This window comes from Asterias rubens, chromosome 19 (genome assembly GCF_902459465.1).
Source record: "Asterias rubens chromosome 19, eAstRub1.3, whole genome shotgun sequence".
Lineage (NCBI taxonomy): Eukaryota > Metazoa > Echinodermata > Asteroidea > Forcipulatida > Asteriidae > Asterias > Asterias rubens.
This window is the reverse complement of record NC_047080.1, coordinates 12,619,785-12,640,292: the sequence shown is the minus strand read 5'-3', so window position 1 is coordinate 12,640,292 and position 20,508 is coordinate 12,619,785. Positions and strand designations below refer to the sequence as shown.

The window sequence follows — 20,508 nt, the reverse complement described above, 5'->3', positions numbered from 1 at the left end:
GTAGGGTGATGGTCCAATTATTATGCATAGCTGTGTACTGATCTGATTATGATGGTTTTTGTATGGAGTGAGCCTTTTTCTGAATAAAAGTTTTGTTTCTTCCATTATTAAGATGAACAGATTAACATGATGATTTTTTTCTTGATGAAATGATAATTTACAATAAAACATGAAAAGGTAAATAATTTACGAAGTGTGAAGTTATATTCTTGGTGGTGAATGTATAAAAAAGAACTTAACAATTTTGTATACAGATTTGTGGAGATTATGTATTTCACCAAACCCAGAACTTTGTTGTGAACGATTTGTGGCGAGTCTACTAAATGATGACGACACTGTTATTTGTAAAGGGCGCCATCAATAGGCAGTTGTGGAAAACACGTGTGGTGAAAAGGTGTTACCATTTCGCTGACGTCTTGTGATAAACATGTCTGACTCAATTTCGCCCCCAAAGTCTAAGAAACAGAAGAAAGGTGCTTCTCAACGACCTCTGGATTCCTCCAAGGTATGTGGTTGTCATCTTCATCTGATAATCTAATTATACAATGGATTTAGAAGCAACATTATATGTCATTTTAAGAACAAACGACGCGTAAATTTCCCCCTAGCCTCAAAAAGCCAGGCTAAAAATAATGAATTGCAACCAACACACAACTCCGCAGAGCGGTCAGGGGTCCTACTACTAGTACTAGTACTTGCCGTCAACTCGCCGTCAACTCACTTGCGCCGTCAACTCGCCGTCAACTCCGCCAATATTCATTTAAAATCCACAAAAGAAACATAGAACTGTAAAGTATCAGCTCAAAGAGCATTCGCGTAAGTTTTAGGTTATATTTCGGAATAAAAATTGAGTTTTTTTCTCGTGAAAAAAAATTCTCGAAGCCGAAAAACTGTCGGCCGCCATCTTCCTTTTTCACAATGATTAGTCTTGGCCCAAGATGTCAATGATTGGCACTGTTTTTTTATCAACACAAAGTCGTTTTTGTGAATGAATTTGTACCGAAAACCATGAGAAATATGTAGTTTAGCCCAGACTTAACACTTCCGTGCCCCCTTTTTATAGATTTTTCATGTAAACTTAATGAGTTGACGGCACGAAAATGAGTTGACGGCGAGTTGACGGCAAGTCGGCGAGTTGACGGCAAGTAGTAGGACCGGGTCATAGCAGTGATATAAAACAACACTAACTGTAGGTGAAAAGTACTGTAATAATTGGTGCAATCCTAAAGCAGTGTTGGGAAAAGTTTCCGTATGGCGCCACCACTTTTTCATTCGATATGAAATAATATAGTATAATTTACCTCAATGAGAATGAGAATGAGATATCCCTTTTTGTGAAAGGGTGAAAATGTGGTGGCGCCATACGAAAAGTTATCCAACAGATGTGGCTGTTGACGTGCAGTTGTTCACAACCGAACAGTTGAATTGAACCTTCATGGTTAAACCATGTGTTCAACTCCTGCGTCAAAAACATACATGTGGTTGGGCGTCAAAATTTGCTTTGCATCCGCATTCGCAGCGTGATATCATTCAAGTCACAAGGGGGCAAGGCAATGAAAGTCAAGTCTGACTGGAGTCCTAGTGACTAGTCACTGGTCTGGTGTGAATTTGTTCTAAGTAACCAACTTGGTTAAAATTCTTGTTGCCCTATATAGTTGCGATAACATATTCCCTCCTGCCGATGGCGTAGCCGGAGGGTTACGAATTATATGCAATCTGTGCAGGGCGAATGGTCATGATTTGTGTCATGATTTTCAAAAGTGGTAAAAATGAAGCAAATCTGCTGACTCGTGTTAGCTGTCAAAATTGTACGTTTTTAACCATTTCGCCCAGCACAGATTGCGTATGATTCGTAACCCTCCGGCTATGCTGTCGGCAGGAGGGTTACTTTATCGCAACTAGTTACCCTAGATCTTTGTGATGGTGTGTCAAGGGTTAAGATCATCACAAGTACATAGCTCACATTTCACAGCCTGAATCTGTGTAAAAACAATGATTAATTCTTATAATTTGAGAATGAGATTACTTTAAAAAAATATATTTTATTTATTTTGATACAGTTGTCATTGAATTGTGATATGTATTTTTATTATTTCATTTTCCAGCCGAAAGAATGGAAAAAATGGAGGGATGACAGTAAGTATTACTGAATGCAGAAAATTTACAATATTTTGATTGATGGTTTTAGAGTAGCTTTCTATTCTAAGAACTCCCTCACTTGTCTGGCCATTCAACTTCAATATTATACACAGTGTGTGATTCACTATTAATAAATACCTTGGACGTTTTCAAGTCTCTGATTGGTCAAAACCCGGTCACGTGTGGGAGTGAAAACGGTGGTATAAAGACCGGCTTTGGAAAATAGCGAATAAGTGGCCACTAAATCAGCGTACGTTGTGTAAACCTTGCGCATTGCACTGTATGGCACGCTTATTTATATCTGTGTTAGTTTCATTGCAACTTCGCGCACTTACGCGTACGCGCGCTGAAAATGTATCAATTTTTAGTGCGCGTGGTAACATGTACGCGCGTATAAACTGACGCCGAGCTCATGCGCGCGTTTTAATGCACAAGGAACAGCTATCGTCCAATCATTTGCCTCCTTTGACCCAAGTGAAGGCGCTGAAAAGATCATTATTTAAAAGAGTCACTGGTCTCAAAGATCAGTAATGTGATTAACGCACGAAAACTATGGGAACCATCAAAAGCTCAAATATGGCCCCTGAACATGTCTGGAAGTATAGCCGAGAGAAAAGTAACAAAATTTGGAAAATTTTAGCCGTTTAATTCGATAAAAAAAGGTATTTATTAATGGGAATAACGGTGTTCGTACCCGGTCTTCACTGCGTGGTAATGACCTTGGTTGGTGGCTGGCGCTGTTAACGGACCTCGCCATGTGTTTCTCATCCACATTCCAATATCATGATCCAACTAATGAATATGCATATAGAGACCACCACCCCATACAGTGATTGTACCCTTGAAACAGTAGCCCATTGATAAGTATATATCTTACATTGTATGTGTATTATAAGCAAGACATGTGTGAGACACAATAAACCAAGCAAGCATCAAAGCAACAGCTCTTGTAGAACTCAAGACATTACAATTACCACCAGTGAAGACCAGGTACTCGCACTGTTATTCCCTAATTTATGACTTTGTACCTCAAACTGTGCAATCATTTGCATATCAGTGAATGTGATTTACACACACAGTATACAGCAGATAGCTTTGTGCACAGTTGACTGTTTTTCCAATATGATACCCAGTTCAATAGGCCTAGAGTCAGAAAAGAACAATAATGATAAAGAATTCAACAATTCCTTATGTCAGACTTCCTTTTCTTATACCTGGCCGTGTCTTAGGCTAATTTTCCATGTGTTTTGACCAATTCATTTATATTTGGTTAACTTCAGACAACATGTCTTCATTCGTTCGTGTCACTTTATATTACCAGATAAAGGGAAGAAGAAAATGATGAAAGATGACAAGTTAGAGAGGCTGAGAGAAAAAGAAGAAGCGGAGAGATTGGAAAGAGAAGATGCTGAAGCCAAGGAAGCAGAGAGGAGGGTTTTAGGTTGGTATATTAACTCCTTTTCTACCCGCCGCCACCCAAACCCAACCCAAAACCTAACTCGTCTAGTGGATACACCTTTGACAACCTGGATGAAACTTTATAAATGTCCTCCTTAATCTGCCCTTGAGACAGTTTAAGTAACAATACAATTTTTCAAATCAAAGAGGGTCCAGCTGTGATATGATGTGATTAGTTGAGAATTGCTTCTCATCAGCTGCTAATGTTAAAAAGTACACTTCTATTTGAAGTTGTGATAGGAAGTTGCATTATTTAGTCATGTTTGTCTGATCTACCCATAGGACGTCCTTGGACTGTGAGTGTAGCTCTTCCTGGTTCTATTCTAGACAATGCACAGTCACCTCAGCTTAGGACCTACCTCGCAGGACAGGTAGGCATGCACCCCATCCACAACCCAATGGATTGGCTCCTTGCGTATCATGTATTCATTCAGATAAATGCATTCTTATTGAATATATTTCTATTAATGAAACAAGAATGTTTCATCAGTGAACAGAATCACTGTAGCTTACAGGAAACCTTTGTAAACCAGAATCACGAGGCTTAACCCTTTTTAATATTACATCAAAAAGACAAATCAAATATGGTGAAGTATATTGACTTGCTCAAGGACCAGAGTGTCACATGACTGGGACTCGAACCCACACTCCTCTGAAAAGAAACACTATTTGCTTGAGTCCCATGCTCTTTACCGCTCAGCCATGACATGCCACAACCTACTAAGTATGATTTCATGTAAAAAAAAATGTTGTATTACAGTTTTCCATTTTCATTTTACTTGTTGTTGTACTCAGATTGCCAGAGCCATGGTTGTGTTTGCCGTAGATGAAGTCATTATCTTTGATGAATCGGGTATGCCTGCATCGTAAGTTTCAACTCTTTGTCCCTCAAGTCAAGTAACTTTGCTCAGAAATGCTTGTGATTTTAATTTTATTTTATTTTCTTTTAAAGGCAAAGTACCCCATTATTGGTCACCTTCTAGAAGAAAAAACTTTTAAAATGGTTTATGTTTTGTCAGAGATTATGTGCGCTCGCATATCAAGCTTATTTCAAATGGTGCAATCAACCAACCAACCCTGACTTGTTACCTCTCACAATACAAACAAGTAGCATGTATTACACTGTCTTCTTATTCCCTTAAAATAAGCGGACTTTATGTTTGACCCTCAGGAATACAGATGGAAACTTTGATGGCATTGGGAAGAAAGGAAACCCAAACGTACAACTTGCAAGAATTCTTCAGTATCTTGAATGTCCACAGTAAGAATTCACAACTTTATTTTAATTTCTCTTATGATTAAACACCTCTTTTAGACTCTAAACATTATGACCTAATCAGAGTTTTTTTACTCAATGGAAGAACAGAAGTATAGGTGAGAATGTCTTGCAACAATACAAATGTTTTCAAAATGTGGCAAAAACATAAATTTGTTATGATATATTAGCATCATTTTCATTTTCTTTGCAGATATCTCAGAAAAAACTTCTTCCCGATGCAGGCAGACTTACAGTTTGCAGGTGAGTGCATTAGTTTCTGCTTGGTTTCTTCACATTTTATATTCCTTTTGTTTGCCAAGAGTGGGGGGAGGGGGGTAATTCCCTGTTATGATTGTGTTGTATTGTCATGGATAGTAATATTAGATGTTGTATTGTCATGGATAGTAATATTAGATGTTGTATTGTCATGGATAGTAATATTAGATGTTGTATTGTCATGGATAGTAATATTAGATGTTGTATTGTCATGGTTATTATTTTAGATGTTGTATTGTCATGGATAGTAATATTAGGTGCTGTATTGTCATGGATAGTAATATTAGATGTTGTATTGTCATGGATAGTAATATTAGATGTTGTATTGTCATGGATAGTAATATTAGGTGCTGTATTGTCATGGATAGTAATATTAGATGTTGTTCTTTTCTTTTAGGACTTCTCAATCCTTTAGATTGTCCACACCATCTACGTGCTGATGAATTTTCTCGATACAGGGAAGGTTTGGTGATGGACCGCACCGTACGGCAAGGAAAGGGATCCTTTGTCAGTGTTGGACTCCTAAAGGTAATAATTAAGTGTTCCAATTTTGACATTGAGTCTGATAAATATCTTTCAATCCTGTCGAGTATTGAGTTATTCTTACTCTTAAGACAATGAGATAAATTTTCTTAATGGGTGTTAAATAACAGAGGAGTTTTTCAGAAAAGCTTGGATGCAGACAATCTAGTTATTATGTTCATAATAAGTGAAATTCTTGTTTGTGAGTTTGACTTGCTTTATTTTCCGGTTTGGTTTGTCTATTTTAGGAGGTCCAGATAGACAGGAATCTTAAACCAGGTCTGAGAGTAACAGTTAAGATGGATGGAGAAGATTATATTAACTCAGGTGAGTGGATCTTAGTCATTCATAGCTATATGTAATCTGCTGCTGCCATGTCGGCACAGCTATCACAAAGTTTCATCAAGGACCATAATACACCTTAGTTTGACTAAATGTGATCCAGTGCATGCTTGTCAACGATCGGACTTTTCTAGTCTACGATTTGCAACCAGCCTTGATAGGCTGCTTGCATCACTGGTAACCAAAAGCTGTTTTAATATCCAGTTATAGATTCTTTTGGAAATCTTAGCAGTCAAGCCATTTACATTGCCTTTTTGTTAATGCAAGATGTTTTTGTTGTTGTGTATTAATACAGAGAGGAAGACATTCACCGGTACAGTGGTCTCACCATCAGCACCACGGACTGAGGCTGGAATTTACTGGGGTTATTCAGTCAGATTGGCTTCTGGGCTCAGTGCAGTCTTCTCTGAAGGACCTTACCAAGAAGGTTATGATGTAACATTAGGTACATCAGAGAGAGGCGTGGATGTGGATAAACTACAGCTTTCTGAATTCAGGTTAGTTGAAGAAACAAATACAGTTTCATTACAATAAGAAGGAGAGGGAAAGGGGCAAAGTGGTTCAAGAAGGTTTATTGATGCAACATTAGGTACATCAGAGAGAGGTGTGGATGAGGATAAACTACAGCTTTCTGAATTCAGGTTAGTTGAAGAAACAAATACAGTTTCATTACAATAAGAAGGAGAGGGAAAGGGGCAAAGTGATTCAAGAAGGTTTATTGATGCAACATTAGGTACATCAGAGAGAGGTGTGGATGAGGATAAACTACAGCTTTCTGAATTCAGGTTAGTTGAAGAAACAAAATAATACAGTTTCATTACAATAAGCTCTGTGCAGGAGAGCGAAAGGAGCAAAGTGATTCAAGTGATAAGATAGTGCCAGAATTAGCGGCTGTGGCTGCGACTATGGCTTGATTGTCATGGGAACAAGTGTTGAATCATAGGATGCCTATAGCAACACCCTTAGCAACAGTCATGCCATAGCTGGTAAATAGACAGCCCAAGCCCCACTCTAGATAAGCCTCAATGTATGCCACAGTCTGTAAGCTGTTGGTTCTGCTACAGGTATCTGTTGATAGCCGCAGCCATAGCTGCTAATTAAGACGCAGCCCAAGCCCCACTCTAGATAAGCCTCAATGTATGCCACAGTCTGTAAGCTGTTGGTTCTGCTACAGGTATCTTTTGATAGCCGCAGCCATAGCTGCTAATAAAGACACAGCCCAAGCCCCACTCTAGATAAGCCTCAATGTATGCCACAGTCTGTAACCTGTTGGTTCTGCTACAGGTATCTGTTGATAGCCGCAGCCATAGCTGCTAATTAAGACACAGCCCAAGCCCCACTCTAGATAAGCCTCAATGTATGCCACAGTCTGTAAGCTGTTGGTTCTGCTACAGGTATCTGTTGATAGCCGCAGCCATAGCTTCTAATTAAGACACAGCCAAAGCCCCACTCTAGATAAGCCTCAATGTATGCCACAGTCTGTAACCTGTTGGTTCTGCAACAGGTATCTGTTGATAGCCGCAGCCATAGCTGCTAATTAAGACACAGCCAAAGCCCCAATAAGCCTCAATGTATGCCACAGTCTGTAAGGTGTTGGTTCTGCTACAGGTATCTGTTGATAGCCGCAGCCATAGCTGCTAATTAAGACACAGCCAAAGCCCCATCCCTTTCCAGATCAGCCACAATGTATGCCATAGTTTGTTTATAATGATAAGGTATTGTTTCTGCTGCAGGCATCTGTTGATAGTTTTTGGTGGATTGAAAGGCTTAGAGTACAGTCTGGATGCTGATGAGCATCTCATGATATCAGCAGCTGAGCTACTGTTTGATCACTACGTGAATACATGCCCCACTCAAGGGAGTCGAACCATCAGGACTGAGGTAAGTCAATCAGGGAAAATACAATCTGGATTGCTAGTTTCTGTTGAGTCTGTGTAGGATATCTAGATGCCGTGTTTTAACCACTTCACACTGCTGAAACCTTTATAATTGTCTTGACTTTCTACAAATGTTTGCATGAACCTTTTGAGGCAGGTAGCTACAGTAGCTACACATCCATTATTATTGTAATGTCTACTGTACTTTGTGAGATTTATGACAATGTGTGTAGTGGTCTGGTCCCAATGGCAAAGCACTACTTTAGATCAGTGCTTGTGGTACCCTGTTTAGCAGGTGAATCTTAGAGTCATATGCGCACAATTTGGTGGTAAGCATATGTATGAAATTTGATAGGTGTTTATTTTAAGGCTTACTATTGTCCATCAGAGGTTGATAAGAAAGGAAGCATTGAGAGTTAAAAATGATTTAAATGATAAGTATTTCTGCTCAACTGTTACTCTATACATGTAGTCGCATTTGTACATTGAGACTTGGTACTGAGATTGTCTGTGACTTTGTAATTTCCTTTTACAATTTGCTCATAATTTATGAGACTTTGACTTCACTCAGTTCTAGATGATATAGCTTTTGAACTCATGGTTACTTGTAACGACATTTATAAACACGCACAAACATATCCACCATATTATTACAAATGGTGTATCTTACTTGTCCTACACTAGTATGTTGTAACTGGACGCTACTTCCCACTATGTAACACTTTCCAGCAAGTTAGAAGGCTTAGTAAATCATGATAGAAGTCTGTGGCTTACAGAGTCTTGCCTCCGAATGTTTGAAACCTGTAACAGTTTGTAGGCAAACCTGGCCATGTTGTAAGGTCATGTTCATGCAAGATACATGTATATATTAAAGCACATCCCAATCCTTTGTGTTGTTGTTAGCAATTATTATATCTGCTTAATTATTGCCCCATCATAGGATAAAATTTTCTTTTGATTTTGATTTTGATTATTTTTGTTTTGTTTTGTTTTGTTTTTTCCGCTTGTCCCCCAGGAGGCCATTCTGATCTCTTTATCATCACTCAGACCCCAGATCCAACGAGCAGTAACCCATAGTTGATGAAAACATTCTAACACTAGATATAATGACTTTACTTTGGTCAACATGAAATGAAGTTCGATCCCTCCCTCCAATAAACCCAATATGAAATCTTGTTAATGTTGCGCTTTGTTTGGATTTTTCTGCTGTTCTTCGTGTAGTCATCGTGGAGCTGGAAGTCAAGTAACTTTTGATAGCGCCCTCTTGTGACATTATTTTTCCTAGTGCTTCACACAAGCTGTGATGATTTGGTCCCTGGTTTGATGGGTCCAGAGGTTGCCAAGCAACTAAAACATCTTCAAACTGCTCTTGGGGTTCCTGATTTGTGTAACTCTCATAAGGAATAAGATGCAAGAGAATTACTTCATAAAAGAAGGTAACACTGGCAGACCAACCAGCAGTTTACAATAGCAACAGCTGATAGAGGACTTCATGTATAATGTTAATGCTATCCCCAATGGGATAGTATAAAAAGTATCATCATCTAAAGGTCTGCTGTTAAGGGATTGTCAATATCCTCATTGGGGGAGATGGTGCAAATAAGTGTAAAATGTTTCCTGATGTGATTTCCTCATTGGGTGCAAGAAGAAGATTTAAACTATGAGTTGGGGGAGGGGTGGGGGGGCGATTGATAAGGTTCCCAACTGCCTTGGTTATGAGCTTAAAACCATGGGAATATTCAACTAGCGTTAGCTTTGATAATGTTGAACAGCGTCTGGCAAGGCTAGATAGTTCATAATTGTAGTGAAATGTTGGGAGAGGCACCCTCCAAGCAGCCTCCTATAGTCATGGTAGGAGACAGACTTTGTAGAGTGCATCCCTAGAGAGCTTAGAATGAAGTTATTCCTGTTTGTGTTTTGTTTGCAAGGCCATCCAGTCTGCCTCTCCACCTTTCTCTCTACCCCTGGCTCCTGACCTATACAAATTGACATTTGCAACAATGGAACATCATTATCATTTTCATGGTGTATTCCCTATTGTGAAAGAGCAAAGACACAGATGTTGCTCCCAAGTTGTTTCTGATGTAATTTCTGGTGCCCTGGAATTTGGAACATTGTTCCCGTTTCCTCCGGCAGATACAACAGGAATTCTGGGATTGGTGAATGGTATCATCGTTTGTTATCTCCCCCTTGCTCCTCAGGTACAGGATGTTGATTGCATCTTGCGACTATCACTTCCATTCAACTCATTATTTCTGCATCCAAACGTGGGGGCGGTGTATTGTGATTGGCAAACAACTGCTGTTTCATGTATTAATATTGATCTTTACAACTTCATTTCGTCTCTTGCTCCCATTCCATCTACTTGTGATAATACTAAACAGATATGTAAAATAAAACGCACAAATAAATTAAAACCAAAAACCATAAAAATGCTAAAATATACCTTGTCATACTGTCCCTGCATGATAAACAAATAGAGTGGGCATTTTCATCATAATGCCAAACTATCCACAATACCAATAACATGATTGTATAGCTCTTGAGGACTTCTTGAAGCCTATGTACAGGAAATAGTGGCCAGTAAATAAAGCAACATCGGAAGCCAATGCGATGGGATCCCATCTAAGAATAATACAGTCTTTGCTGAACTCTGCAATATTGATTTATAAGTGGGCCATTTTGCACATTTTATGAAAAAGAGATTGCGTTAAGCTGATTTTCAATAGTGTCTGGTGAGAGATGGCTTTTCCTTTGTATCCAATACAGATAGAGGGATAGAATAATATTTGTTGCCATCATGGAGGGTTTTTTCTTAGCTGTTATGTTTTCTTCAATTGAAACTGATGGAAGGTGATTTTTGCAGACCTCAAAATGTGTGTAACATTGTCATATTAAGTGATAAAAAGTGTGCTAAAATGTGACCTAGTTATTAATTTGTGCAAAACACCAGAAAATATTATAACTTATTAGGAAAAAATACTTTTAATTTTGGTTTTACCCATATACACCATGTTACCATGTAAAATCCCATGTAAAAAACAAGTTGGCATAATCATGATGTTGATATTGAGAACGAGTAGACCGTGTCACGGGTCAAACTGTGTACTGGAGTTCACTTATTACCAGCATATTAGTTCCTTCTTTTCATTCACGTATGCCCTTTGCTCAAGGTCAACTTGGTCATACTGGGTGATCTTGGACTAGGGTCACCGATGACGACGGGTCCCCCCCCCCCCCCCCCTCCAACCCAACAAGGGAAAATAAACGCAGATCGCGAACTGTAACCCTTGGCACGTCCTTCACGAATAATAAACAAGTTGAGCCTGAAGCATTATAGAGTTCATACGGCCTTCAATTGACCGTATGACACTGGTGTTGGACTAAGACAGTCATTCAAGTGTTTCTATACTAAAAGTAATTTACTAATTGTCAAAATAACTTGTCTGAGGAGAGTTAACAATGCCCAAAAGGTTAATGCTTGCTTAATTTCCTTTAGTTGTCACACTGTCTAAGTAATGTTCGTTGTTATTTGCTAATATCGTGTGTTGCCTGTCACCGGTAAATTCTGAGCAAATCTCCGTTTTAAATGTCCAAATGTTTGCGTATCGCATATTGTTGATTTGCTGTTGCCACAAAAGGATGACAACATTCTGAAAGAAAATACACGTATTCCCACAAAGACAAATCTGGTGGCTTACACACACACACCGACCTTCTCTTAATACGTGGCATACTTATTATAATACCAGGATGTATTGTGCGTTTCAAAACGACCCTGATCAAGTCGTCACTATGGTGATTTATCAATGACATTTACTATTGTGAAATGATGCTTGGTCAAACCATAGAGTGGTCAAACCACCAGTGTTTATTATGCGTTTTCACCGAGTAGTCTACGCAAGCGCTAAATACCTCAATGTGGAACACCGTTTTTAAAAACAAACTTAACCCGGGTACTTCTTGACTTCTGGTTCTCAAGACTAGCAACATTGTCTGATTTGTTTGGAATTCGGTTTCCGTTGTATACGGTTTCATATGGACAAAAAATATTTGGTTTATGAAATAAATTAATTTGCATTTTAGCGCATTTGGGTTTTACGAATGGGCCTTCGTGCGTTTAATATAAGATCTACTATCAACATTATTTGTAAGTGAAATTAAATAAACAATATGACTTAACAAGCTAATATCTGTTGTTATTTTTGTTTGAATTAGATACTTGATGGACTTAAATGTATTAAGCCTAAGACACGATCTTTGTATAAAATCATCTGACAATCATTTATCATGATTACCATTGGTCAGAATTGTTTCAAAGAGCAATGTTACTGTGCCATTGACAGCTAGCAATGGGAGGATGGACCGTGACCTCTGTGCCCTTTTAAACCATGACCTTTAAACCCCTTCTCGTCTGCTCGCGTGTTGCCTGCACCCCCCCCCCCCCTTCTCCCTCAAATCTTTCTTGTTTCCGTTCGCGATTGATTTAACTCCCCAAGCAGTGAACATCATCGATGGGAAAGCGTAAAAATTACTCGAGTGAATGATCCCCCTTAAATACTAAGCCTATTAATGTGCGGCCATTTTGTTTTTCCTCATCTCATCCAAGCGATGTATGAAGTCTGGGCACTATAGTATGATGAGATTTAGTATTCAAGATTGCTTTTGCACTAAGGGAACCAGACAAAGATGACAACAAAGTGACAATGGATCATGTGACTCGGCCGGAGGCGCGTTGTGGCACGCCTCATTGGTTCAAGCAGGACAGGTTGTGGCTTGCTTCATTTGGTGACTCAGCTGAAATGAGATGTCTGTATGATGCACATTAATTAAGTAAACCCCCTTTACTCACACCTTGTAGGGGTTTTCACATCATTACTGATACAAACTATTTGTTGGCAAATCACATTTGAGATGACTAATTATTTAGGAAAATATGTGTTATTTAATTTCCCTTTAGTCATTTAAATTCGAATGGTTTCGGAATTGGACAAAGGTGACACACACATGCTTTATAAAACACAATGTAGGTTAGTCTTGTACGAAATAAATAGTATGCCCATGTAATTTTATCGGCGGTTTATGAATTGTGTATGATTTCCCGAGGTAGAGGGTCAAGCAAAAGGAACACGTGATTGAACTATTTGTCGAAAAAAAATTATATTATACTAAACAGAAAACACATGCAACTACCAACAACCATATTCTACCTCCATGCAACAGCATACAAACATTTAACAATCGTGCAATATTGTCCGGTTTTGTATTTTATAAACAATTTGGTTGGTTGTTTTCAATATTGATATTTTCAAAACCACACAAACTATACAAAATGACGGATACACGCAATATAGTTGGAGCGATCTGGCCAAATACTATTTTCTTTTGGGGAATATTGTTTTTCTCCAGTCTAAATTTGGCGGTCCTGTCACATGGTGTAGAAACGTGTGTTTACAAGCATTGAAACCAGAGTGCGCCATATCATAACCTTGACTACTTGCCTTATTTGGCGGGTTGTACTCGGAACGCCATACATTGGCATTCCACAAAACTCCCTTTGTTGCAGCACGTCGCATTGTGTAATTCGGGACAGCCCCTTTGACAAACATTTCGTGTTAAGAAGAAAATTACTCATTTACTGATTTGTTCTGGGAAAGGAACAACATTTTTCTATGTTTAGGAAATCAAATGGTTTTGTTTTTATCTTAAGAACGAAAATGTATATCCTTGTGATTTTATAGAGCGATTGTTTATAAGATTCGATTCAACACCAACTACTCATATTTTATTCATGGTTGCAACCTTCCTTGGCAACGTTGTTTTGGCGCTACGGGCAAGGTGTTGACGTGCCATGTGGAAATTCCTTTCATGAAGGACAGATGACGTACTTATTTATCACGATCGATGATTGGGCCGACTCCCATTCATTGTATGGTCACGTGGGATACCTCATATCTATTTTTGGTTGGCCGGCCTGTGATTGGATGCACGATTGATTTAGTGACGTCAGCGGACGTGACGCCTTTGGCCCGGATAAAGACTTGCCAGTGAGTAACCGTCATTCTTCATTCATACATCTGGAGCGTTTGGGTACACATCCACGTCGCCCAAATACTACCATTATTTATTTCAACTTGACGATTTGTAAACGTTCACAGCAGACCGAGGTGTTAACCAGTGTAGTCTGGCAACTTCGTGGATCATAACAAGATAAAGTTGCTGAATTTAAGAAGGGGTATTTGAAAGCAGAAAACATGGAAGCCCAACAAATAATCACCATGTCTATCAATAAGATCACCGGGTCGCGTGGCCAACGTGGCGGTGTAAACCTCAGGAAAAATCTACTCGTCGCTTCGGTGCTTCATTCCGCACGGGCGATGTACTACGAGGAAATGTGCAATAGAATGTCTAGAACAGCCGAGTTGCATTCCATGGACAGGGAATCCGTTGAGGATGAAGAGGATTGTACTGAAGCTCCAGACTGGGGTGATGAAGAGGACTCAGTAACTACCACCCCTGAACCTTCGTCTTGTCAACGTACGGACAGTTCGGAAGAGAATGCTACCCAACGACCAACGGAGGACAAAGAAAACTGCCATCCTGTTGTCGCCGAGATCTCGCCGGCGGTGCAGGCTAGACTGGAGGAGAAACCTGAACCGGCTAGTAGTAAGCCTACTACGGAGCAGAGCCCCGACTCCACCCCATCACCAGACAAAGAACGAATGGTGCTGGGACAAAAGAACACAAATTCCCCACCGTCCAAGTCCGGCTGCAATGCATGCAAACGAAAGAGATCGGACTCAAGTGAAGAACTACGAGAGGCTTGCGAATCAATCCTGCCTAAACGACCTAAAACAGACTTAGAAAGCCAGGGCGAGAAAGTGAACCCTGAACAGGGATCTATCACGAGTCTTGTCACCATTTTCAAGTCTGGTTTTCATGGACTATCGGGAGAATCGAACCCTCAATCGAACATTGTTTCCTCGTCGTCCAGTGGAAGTAATCACTTGCAACAGTCATCGTATACATCTTCAATGCCAAGACCATTTGAACAACTTCAGATGCCAATTGCTGCCTGTTAACATACGGATTGGACTAACGAACATTATGTGAACTTGTTGTATTGTCACCTATAACATGTTGATTTGATTGATTTATGATGAATTGGTGTTTTTCAATCCTGTGCCTTTGGATGCGAGCAATTATTACCTATTGGTCAAAAGAATGTATGTTGTTTTTATTTATTATTGTATTTTTGTAACACAGTGGCTACTTTGTGTTCTTGGTAAATTATGGGCATTTTCTGATTTTGCTTTTCAAACTCGTAAATTTTTCAAACACGACACGTCTATGTCTAATACAGGAAAGTACGTTCGTCCCAGTTGTTTATTTCGCTTTCAAACAACATTCTGTATCTAATTTGCTTTGCCAGTTTGAACTCTGTGAATTGGTGCTACCATTTTAGGGGTTTTCTATTCACAGTCAACGTGGCAAAAAAATCTAGCCACCCACTAAAGGGTGATCTCACAAAAGAGCCAGTACATGTATTTGCTTTGGGAAACACGCATCCTTTGTTGCATGCGGGAAGCGAATTCACAACGCCCGGGCGTGTCTTGACTATAACACAATGCCACAGCTTGCCACACAAAAGCACGGCTGGCGTGCACATTGAATGGCTGAATGCAAAGAATTTATTTTCGCGGGGAAATCGAGGTCATGTGGTGACATAACACTTGCCCTGTGAAAAAGAAAAAATCAGATAATGTACCATTTCTTTTCTTGACTGAGGTTTACCAATGTTATTGGGGTCAAGTTATCATCAGGGGTTTCCGGTTTCTTTGCTTCCTGCTGTTACAATTTCCGGTCAATAGATAGATACCAAATTTCACCTGTTTTAATATTGTAACAGGTTTTTGTTTCAATTTTAGGGAAAAAATCACCTGATGCCAAGTTTTATTTGCGACTGGGAAAATGTTATCTGTCGAAAACCCTTCCCGCTAGACAGGACATAGCTATTTTGTGTCAACTTCCTTTAGCATGTGTCAGTGCTTCCCCTTGGGAGACCATACTATATACAGTCAAGTACAGCTACAATGTGGATATTCGAATTAACCATTGACATTCCACGTAATCATGACGGATGTACAGTTTAAGATCAGGCTATGCCTCATGTCCGGTTTCTACGGAAAGGGAAAAAAACACTCTCAAAACCAACAGAATGAGAGCCAAAAAACTTGCGAAATATCCACGTAGTGTAATTTAGGGACAAATTTCCAGACTTGGGTGTACTCGTACTTGCCCTATTTTGGCTTTGTATCCTACCAAGCTATGATTAATCAAGCAGTAATTTTCCATACACCGCCCCTGACTGTTGCAATTGTGTTTGATTTAACCACATGTGACTTACTGGTGAATAGTTCACCGAGATTCCAAAGGTTGCATGATTGTGTGGTACGATCCATTGCGTGGCAAGATACTCTCTGGCTGTTTGCCATAAATATTATCTAAATAATGAATTGCATCATTCTGGTTGCCAGACGAGTCTAAACACGAATTTCCTTCTTTTTTTTTGTATGTCATTACATGTGAAATGGACCAACTCATTTTAATAGCGGGGCATTTATTTACAGTAATGAAGAATTGTTCCAAAATAATTGATCCTTAAAGCTGAAACTGTATTTGTCTTAATTAGTAAATTAATTTGTTTGTTATTAATATTGCTCGCCGTCCACTTGTGTCTCTAGTCAAGCAACACCAATATGCTGTAGTGGACATTATTATAACATTAAACATCCATTTGAGATTGTATATATTTTTGAATCTAAATACAATGACTGCTTGTGTGGTCGAAAACAAAAAAAATACCTACTGTCCAGTGTGTTTGATTCTTCTCTGTTCGTGTTATGTTGCCAGTTTGAGGTCTGTCTTGCCGTAAATACATTGTGGGTTGTCTTATATTCCAACCAGTGTAAACCAAAGCGAGGCTTGATAGTCATAATAGTCGGACCCTTTTAGTAGGTTGGAATCTACATTAATTATTGTTCAGACAAGGGAACATGCAGCAAGATGGGACGTCAATTGTAAAACATCCAAAGTGACATGAAACCAGAAGTCGCCTAGCAACCTCTTGATCAGATTTTCATTTCATTTTGGGATTTCCAACTTCATCTAATTACTATATACATGTAATACTAATAGAATATCGTCTACTCTCTGGGTAGGTGATTTGTCAATGAGTAATAATTATTCATATTGACTGATAAAAACACACATCACTATTGAGTCTACACCATTCTCTCATTTCACGTAACTGAGACATATCGACATTTCAATTCTATAATCTGCAATCTTTACTTTTAATTTCACACCCTTGAAATAAACCATTTCCTCGAAAGAAAACATTTCCATTGACGTTCCCTTTTACAGAAAATAAGTTGTTATCTTTTTGAAAGGAAGCATTGCAGCCATGGCAGACTTGTGTGGGCTGACTCTCGTCTAAGTTGTTATCTCTGTACATGTAGACCTACATTATGGTCTTATTTGAACTTCAGTCAACCTCGTATACATGTAGATACACAAACCCCCATTCGTCGAGCAATAGAGCTAGTCGACCTGATGTAATGCTGAAGTCTGTACTATACGTGTACGTAGTATACATGTACCATGAAATGTCGGCCTGCTGCCTGCCTGGTTGAACATGGAAGCAGTCAGCTATTTTTAGCAGATGTCCAGTTAATAATGTGAATCACAGACGGTGCAGTTTTTATCAACGATTCACAGAAGAAGATAAAATATAGTTATGTGTACGATATTTCCCGAAAAATCAAACCTGGAAAAAGCACCCATTACTATCCTCCATGGAAACATTAATTATCACGAATTAAAGGAGCCGTTGTTATTCTGATTATAAACCAGATGGTTTGTAAGGCAAGACACGGATAGTCCAAAATATGTTGGACACATTCTTTTTGCAAAGTAGAAGTGTACACCGATTTGGACAGCAATAATATGATCTGATCATTGGTGTAGATAGAGATTCAAACTACACACATGTACATTGTACACACAGTGTATCTTCAAATCATAACAATGCAACCATAAATGAATTTTAGTTTTCTGTGTTTGAATGAGATGTGTGTTTGTATGGATGTGAGAAGGAAAGTAAGCGTGGATGGCGATTAATTTCAACCATCTTCCTACGTTGATTTCTGGTTTTCCTTCCTCCATCATTCTCTAATGCATGAACACACTACATACTACTTAGCCGCCCACGTAGGAAACACGGGAGTGGTTATGTTTGCCAGAAGTCCTCAAAATGCAAACAAATGATGCGTACATGTACATGTATTTGGTTTTTAGTGGGTGGTTTAAAGGTTGAAGGTTTACGAGCAAAAATTCCAATCTAGTTACGTGGCGAAGCATCAGTTGTAGGAGAAGTTTTGTGTAGGCCTACTGTAAAAATTTAATTCTTTCATGTCTTTGTTTTGCTAAATTAGGAGGACATCAAAAATCAACACTTTTATATACGTTGTTTCAATTGGTCAATCTTGGTGTAGCCTACATATTGAATATACCCTCTGCTTTATGCGTGCTGTGATTGATACGGTTTGAAACTAATGCATTCAGTATAAAACAATACTTGGCTTTGCAATTGGAACTACGTACAGTCCATCAACCACAAACTCTCCTTATTAAGTTATCACCCAATTACTCACAGCTAATGATTAATATCATCCTTTAATTAGTCATAAATGTTACGTAACGTTACCGGATATGATGCTAATAACGGTCATTGTGGTTTCCCTTATTGTTTTAGATTGACGATGTTGATATCAGTAGCATTGCAGAGGCACTACCCCCCCCCCCCCTCCACCCCACTCCCCATTGACGCGTCGACAGGGCCGATATATATCGGTGAAAATTGAAAATGTCATTGATTGTAATCTACCCCATGTCAGACTTTTCTTCAGCCGGCTGTATTTTCATGTTCTATGAAAAGTTAGTTGTTATTCCCAAATCTTACGATTTAATCAGCCCTCTTGCCAGTTTCGATGGTGACTTGTCGCGTGAATATTGTAATGCATCTGAGCTTTAATTCCTGTCTTGAATATTAAAGAAGTGGTAAAAGCACAGAGCAAGGTTTTAAAGGGAGCAACAATAGGTAGTGGCATGTTGGCCGGAGGTTTTACAAGTACGTCATAAACAGATGAGTCATGTATCTTGTTTCCCCTTTGTGTAAGTACATGTAGGTACGACACCAAAACCTGCCTATTGTTTACACATGGTTTTAACACCCATGGTTCTTTAACATATACCAAAGGTTACACAATTGTTTTCTCTCCAACGTGAAAGTTGATGCTTTGTTCAGGAGCCATGTTTGACAAGCCTTGGCAAGTAGGCCTAGTCATCCTTTTTCCATCTATGCTTTTTCACACACCCACATAAATTTCACTTCTGTCGGTCATCCGTCCAAAGTTAAGGTACAGTACATATATATAGAAAGGTTGACACACACATATTGCGCTATGAATTCATGGATAATGTGGACGTATAACCAGTTTTTGCGCACAGATCAGGTTTTGAAACTGACCAACAAGTTTTGGGGGATGTGGTTTTGAACTGTAGTTTCCTTTTTAATAAATTCATCAGTTGGAGATGGATTCTTAACAAACTTGTCACTGTTCCACTTTGTTCTGTAACAATGAAAGACGTCTAAGATTTCTCAGAAAGCGTTTACATGGAAGTATACCTTCGCTGCGAATGATTATGGTATTCAAATAATCCTGAATCGGAAAGAGCTATATTTAATTCTCGGAAATTATTTAGTCATCTTGACATGTATATTAAAATAGAATGACCATGTTCAGTCAGCGTGATTGACACTACTAGAACGGCACCAGAACAGTTTTTCTGTCAATGGAGGAAGAAACCTCCATGGTTCAGGAATTCTACCTCCATGGTTCAGGCATGCTTAGGATACATTGGTTTGAACGAAAGAAAAGGTGATATTATAGTTGTGATTTGGGTGGTCTTTGGTGATACATGACCTATTAAGTGGAATCAAGAAACTTAAGTGCAAGAGTTCCTCGGGGATGATGTTTTGTCCACAGCTCTCACTTCAGAGAAATCGCTGTACTCTGAGGTGTAAGTTAATCTACATGTACGCATTGAACCGTTGAAGCCCGCGGTCTAAACACGTCGAGGCTTCGACTCTTTACTTGGAACCATCAACTCTAGCAAGGTTAGATTTGTATAAGAGGATTTGAATGTTCCAAGAAACAAACACCTTCAAGGAATGTTGGCAACAATTCAAGAGTGTCTTATGACAGGCAAGGTTTCTCTTAAACATTCCAGGATTCAATAATTGTCAATTGTATATTCACGATTTTATCGTCCTATTGTTATAACCAAGAGCAAAATCATATCATTGGCATATTTATGTTAATTTCCACACCTTTAGTTAATTAATACGGCTGAATTGAAAACTAGTCTAGTTTTTTTTCTTCTAAAATTGACAAAATTGATATTGATATTGTACCCGACAGGGCAAAGTGGCCTCTGTGTACCCCACAGGGCAAAGTGGCCTCTGCTGGCAGCATTCAAACACCCCATGGAGTACGAACCACTTCCTGCTGT

At 39.0% G+C, this 20,508-nt stretch overlaps 2 protein-coding genes across 2 annotated transcripts; both read left to right on the top strand.

Annotated features, from left to right (window-relative positions):
- The first annotated feature begins 404 nt into the window (after positions 1-404).
- Positions 405-9,536, top strand: LOC117303250 (putative methyltransferase C9orf114). Its single transcript, XM_033787404.1, has 12 exons — positions 405-505; positions 2,106-2,136; positions 3,461-3,580; positions 3,880-3,968; positions 4,393-4,463; positions 4,769-4,858; positions 5,067-5,116; positions 5,529-5,659; positions 5,902-5,980; positions 6,291-6,492; positions 7,729-7,876; positions 8,888-9,536. Exons 1-12 carry the CDS (start codon positions 428-430, stop codon positions 8,951-8,953), a joined length of 1,155 nt encoding a protein of 384 aa, XP_033643295.1. The 5' UTR covers positions 405-427; the 3' UTR covers positions 8,954-9,536.
- A 4,316-nt stretch (positions 9,537-13,852) lies between these two features.
- On the top strand, positions 13,853-16,526 carry LOC117303406 (immediate early response gene 5 protein-like). The gene has a single exon (XM_033787592.1). The coding sequence runs from the start codon at positions 14,127-14,129 to the stop codon at positions 14,952-14,954; it is 828 nt and encodes a 275-aa protein (XP_033643483.1). The 5' UTR covers positions 13,853-14,126; the 3' UTR covers positions 14,955-16,526.
- The last annotated feature ends 3,982 nt before the right edge of the window (positions 16,527-20,508 follow it).

Coding starts and splice junctions, on each gene's coding strand:
- LOC117303250 (XM_033787404.1), top strand. CDS start 428: ATGTCTGACTCAATTTCGCCCCCAAAGTCTAAGAAACAGAAGAAAGGT. Junction 5,660..5,901: donor TCAGTGTTGGACTCCTAAAG/GTAATAATTAAG, acceptor TGTCTATTTTAG/GAGGTCCAGATAGACAGGAA. Junction 5,981..6,290: donor AGAAGATTATATTAACTCAG/GTGAGTGGATCT, acceptor GTATTAATACAG/AGAGGAAGACATTCACCGGT.
- LOC117303406 (XM_033787592.1), top strand. CDS start 14,127: ATGGAAGCCCAACAAATAATCACCATGTCTATCAATAAGATCACCGGG.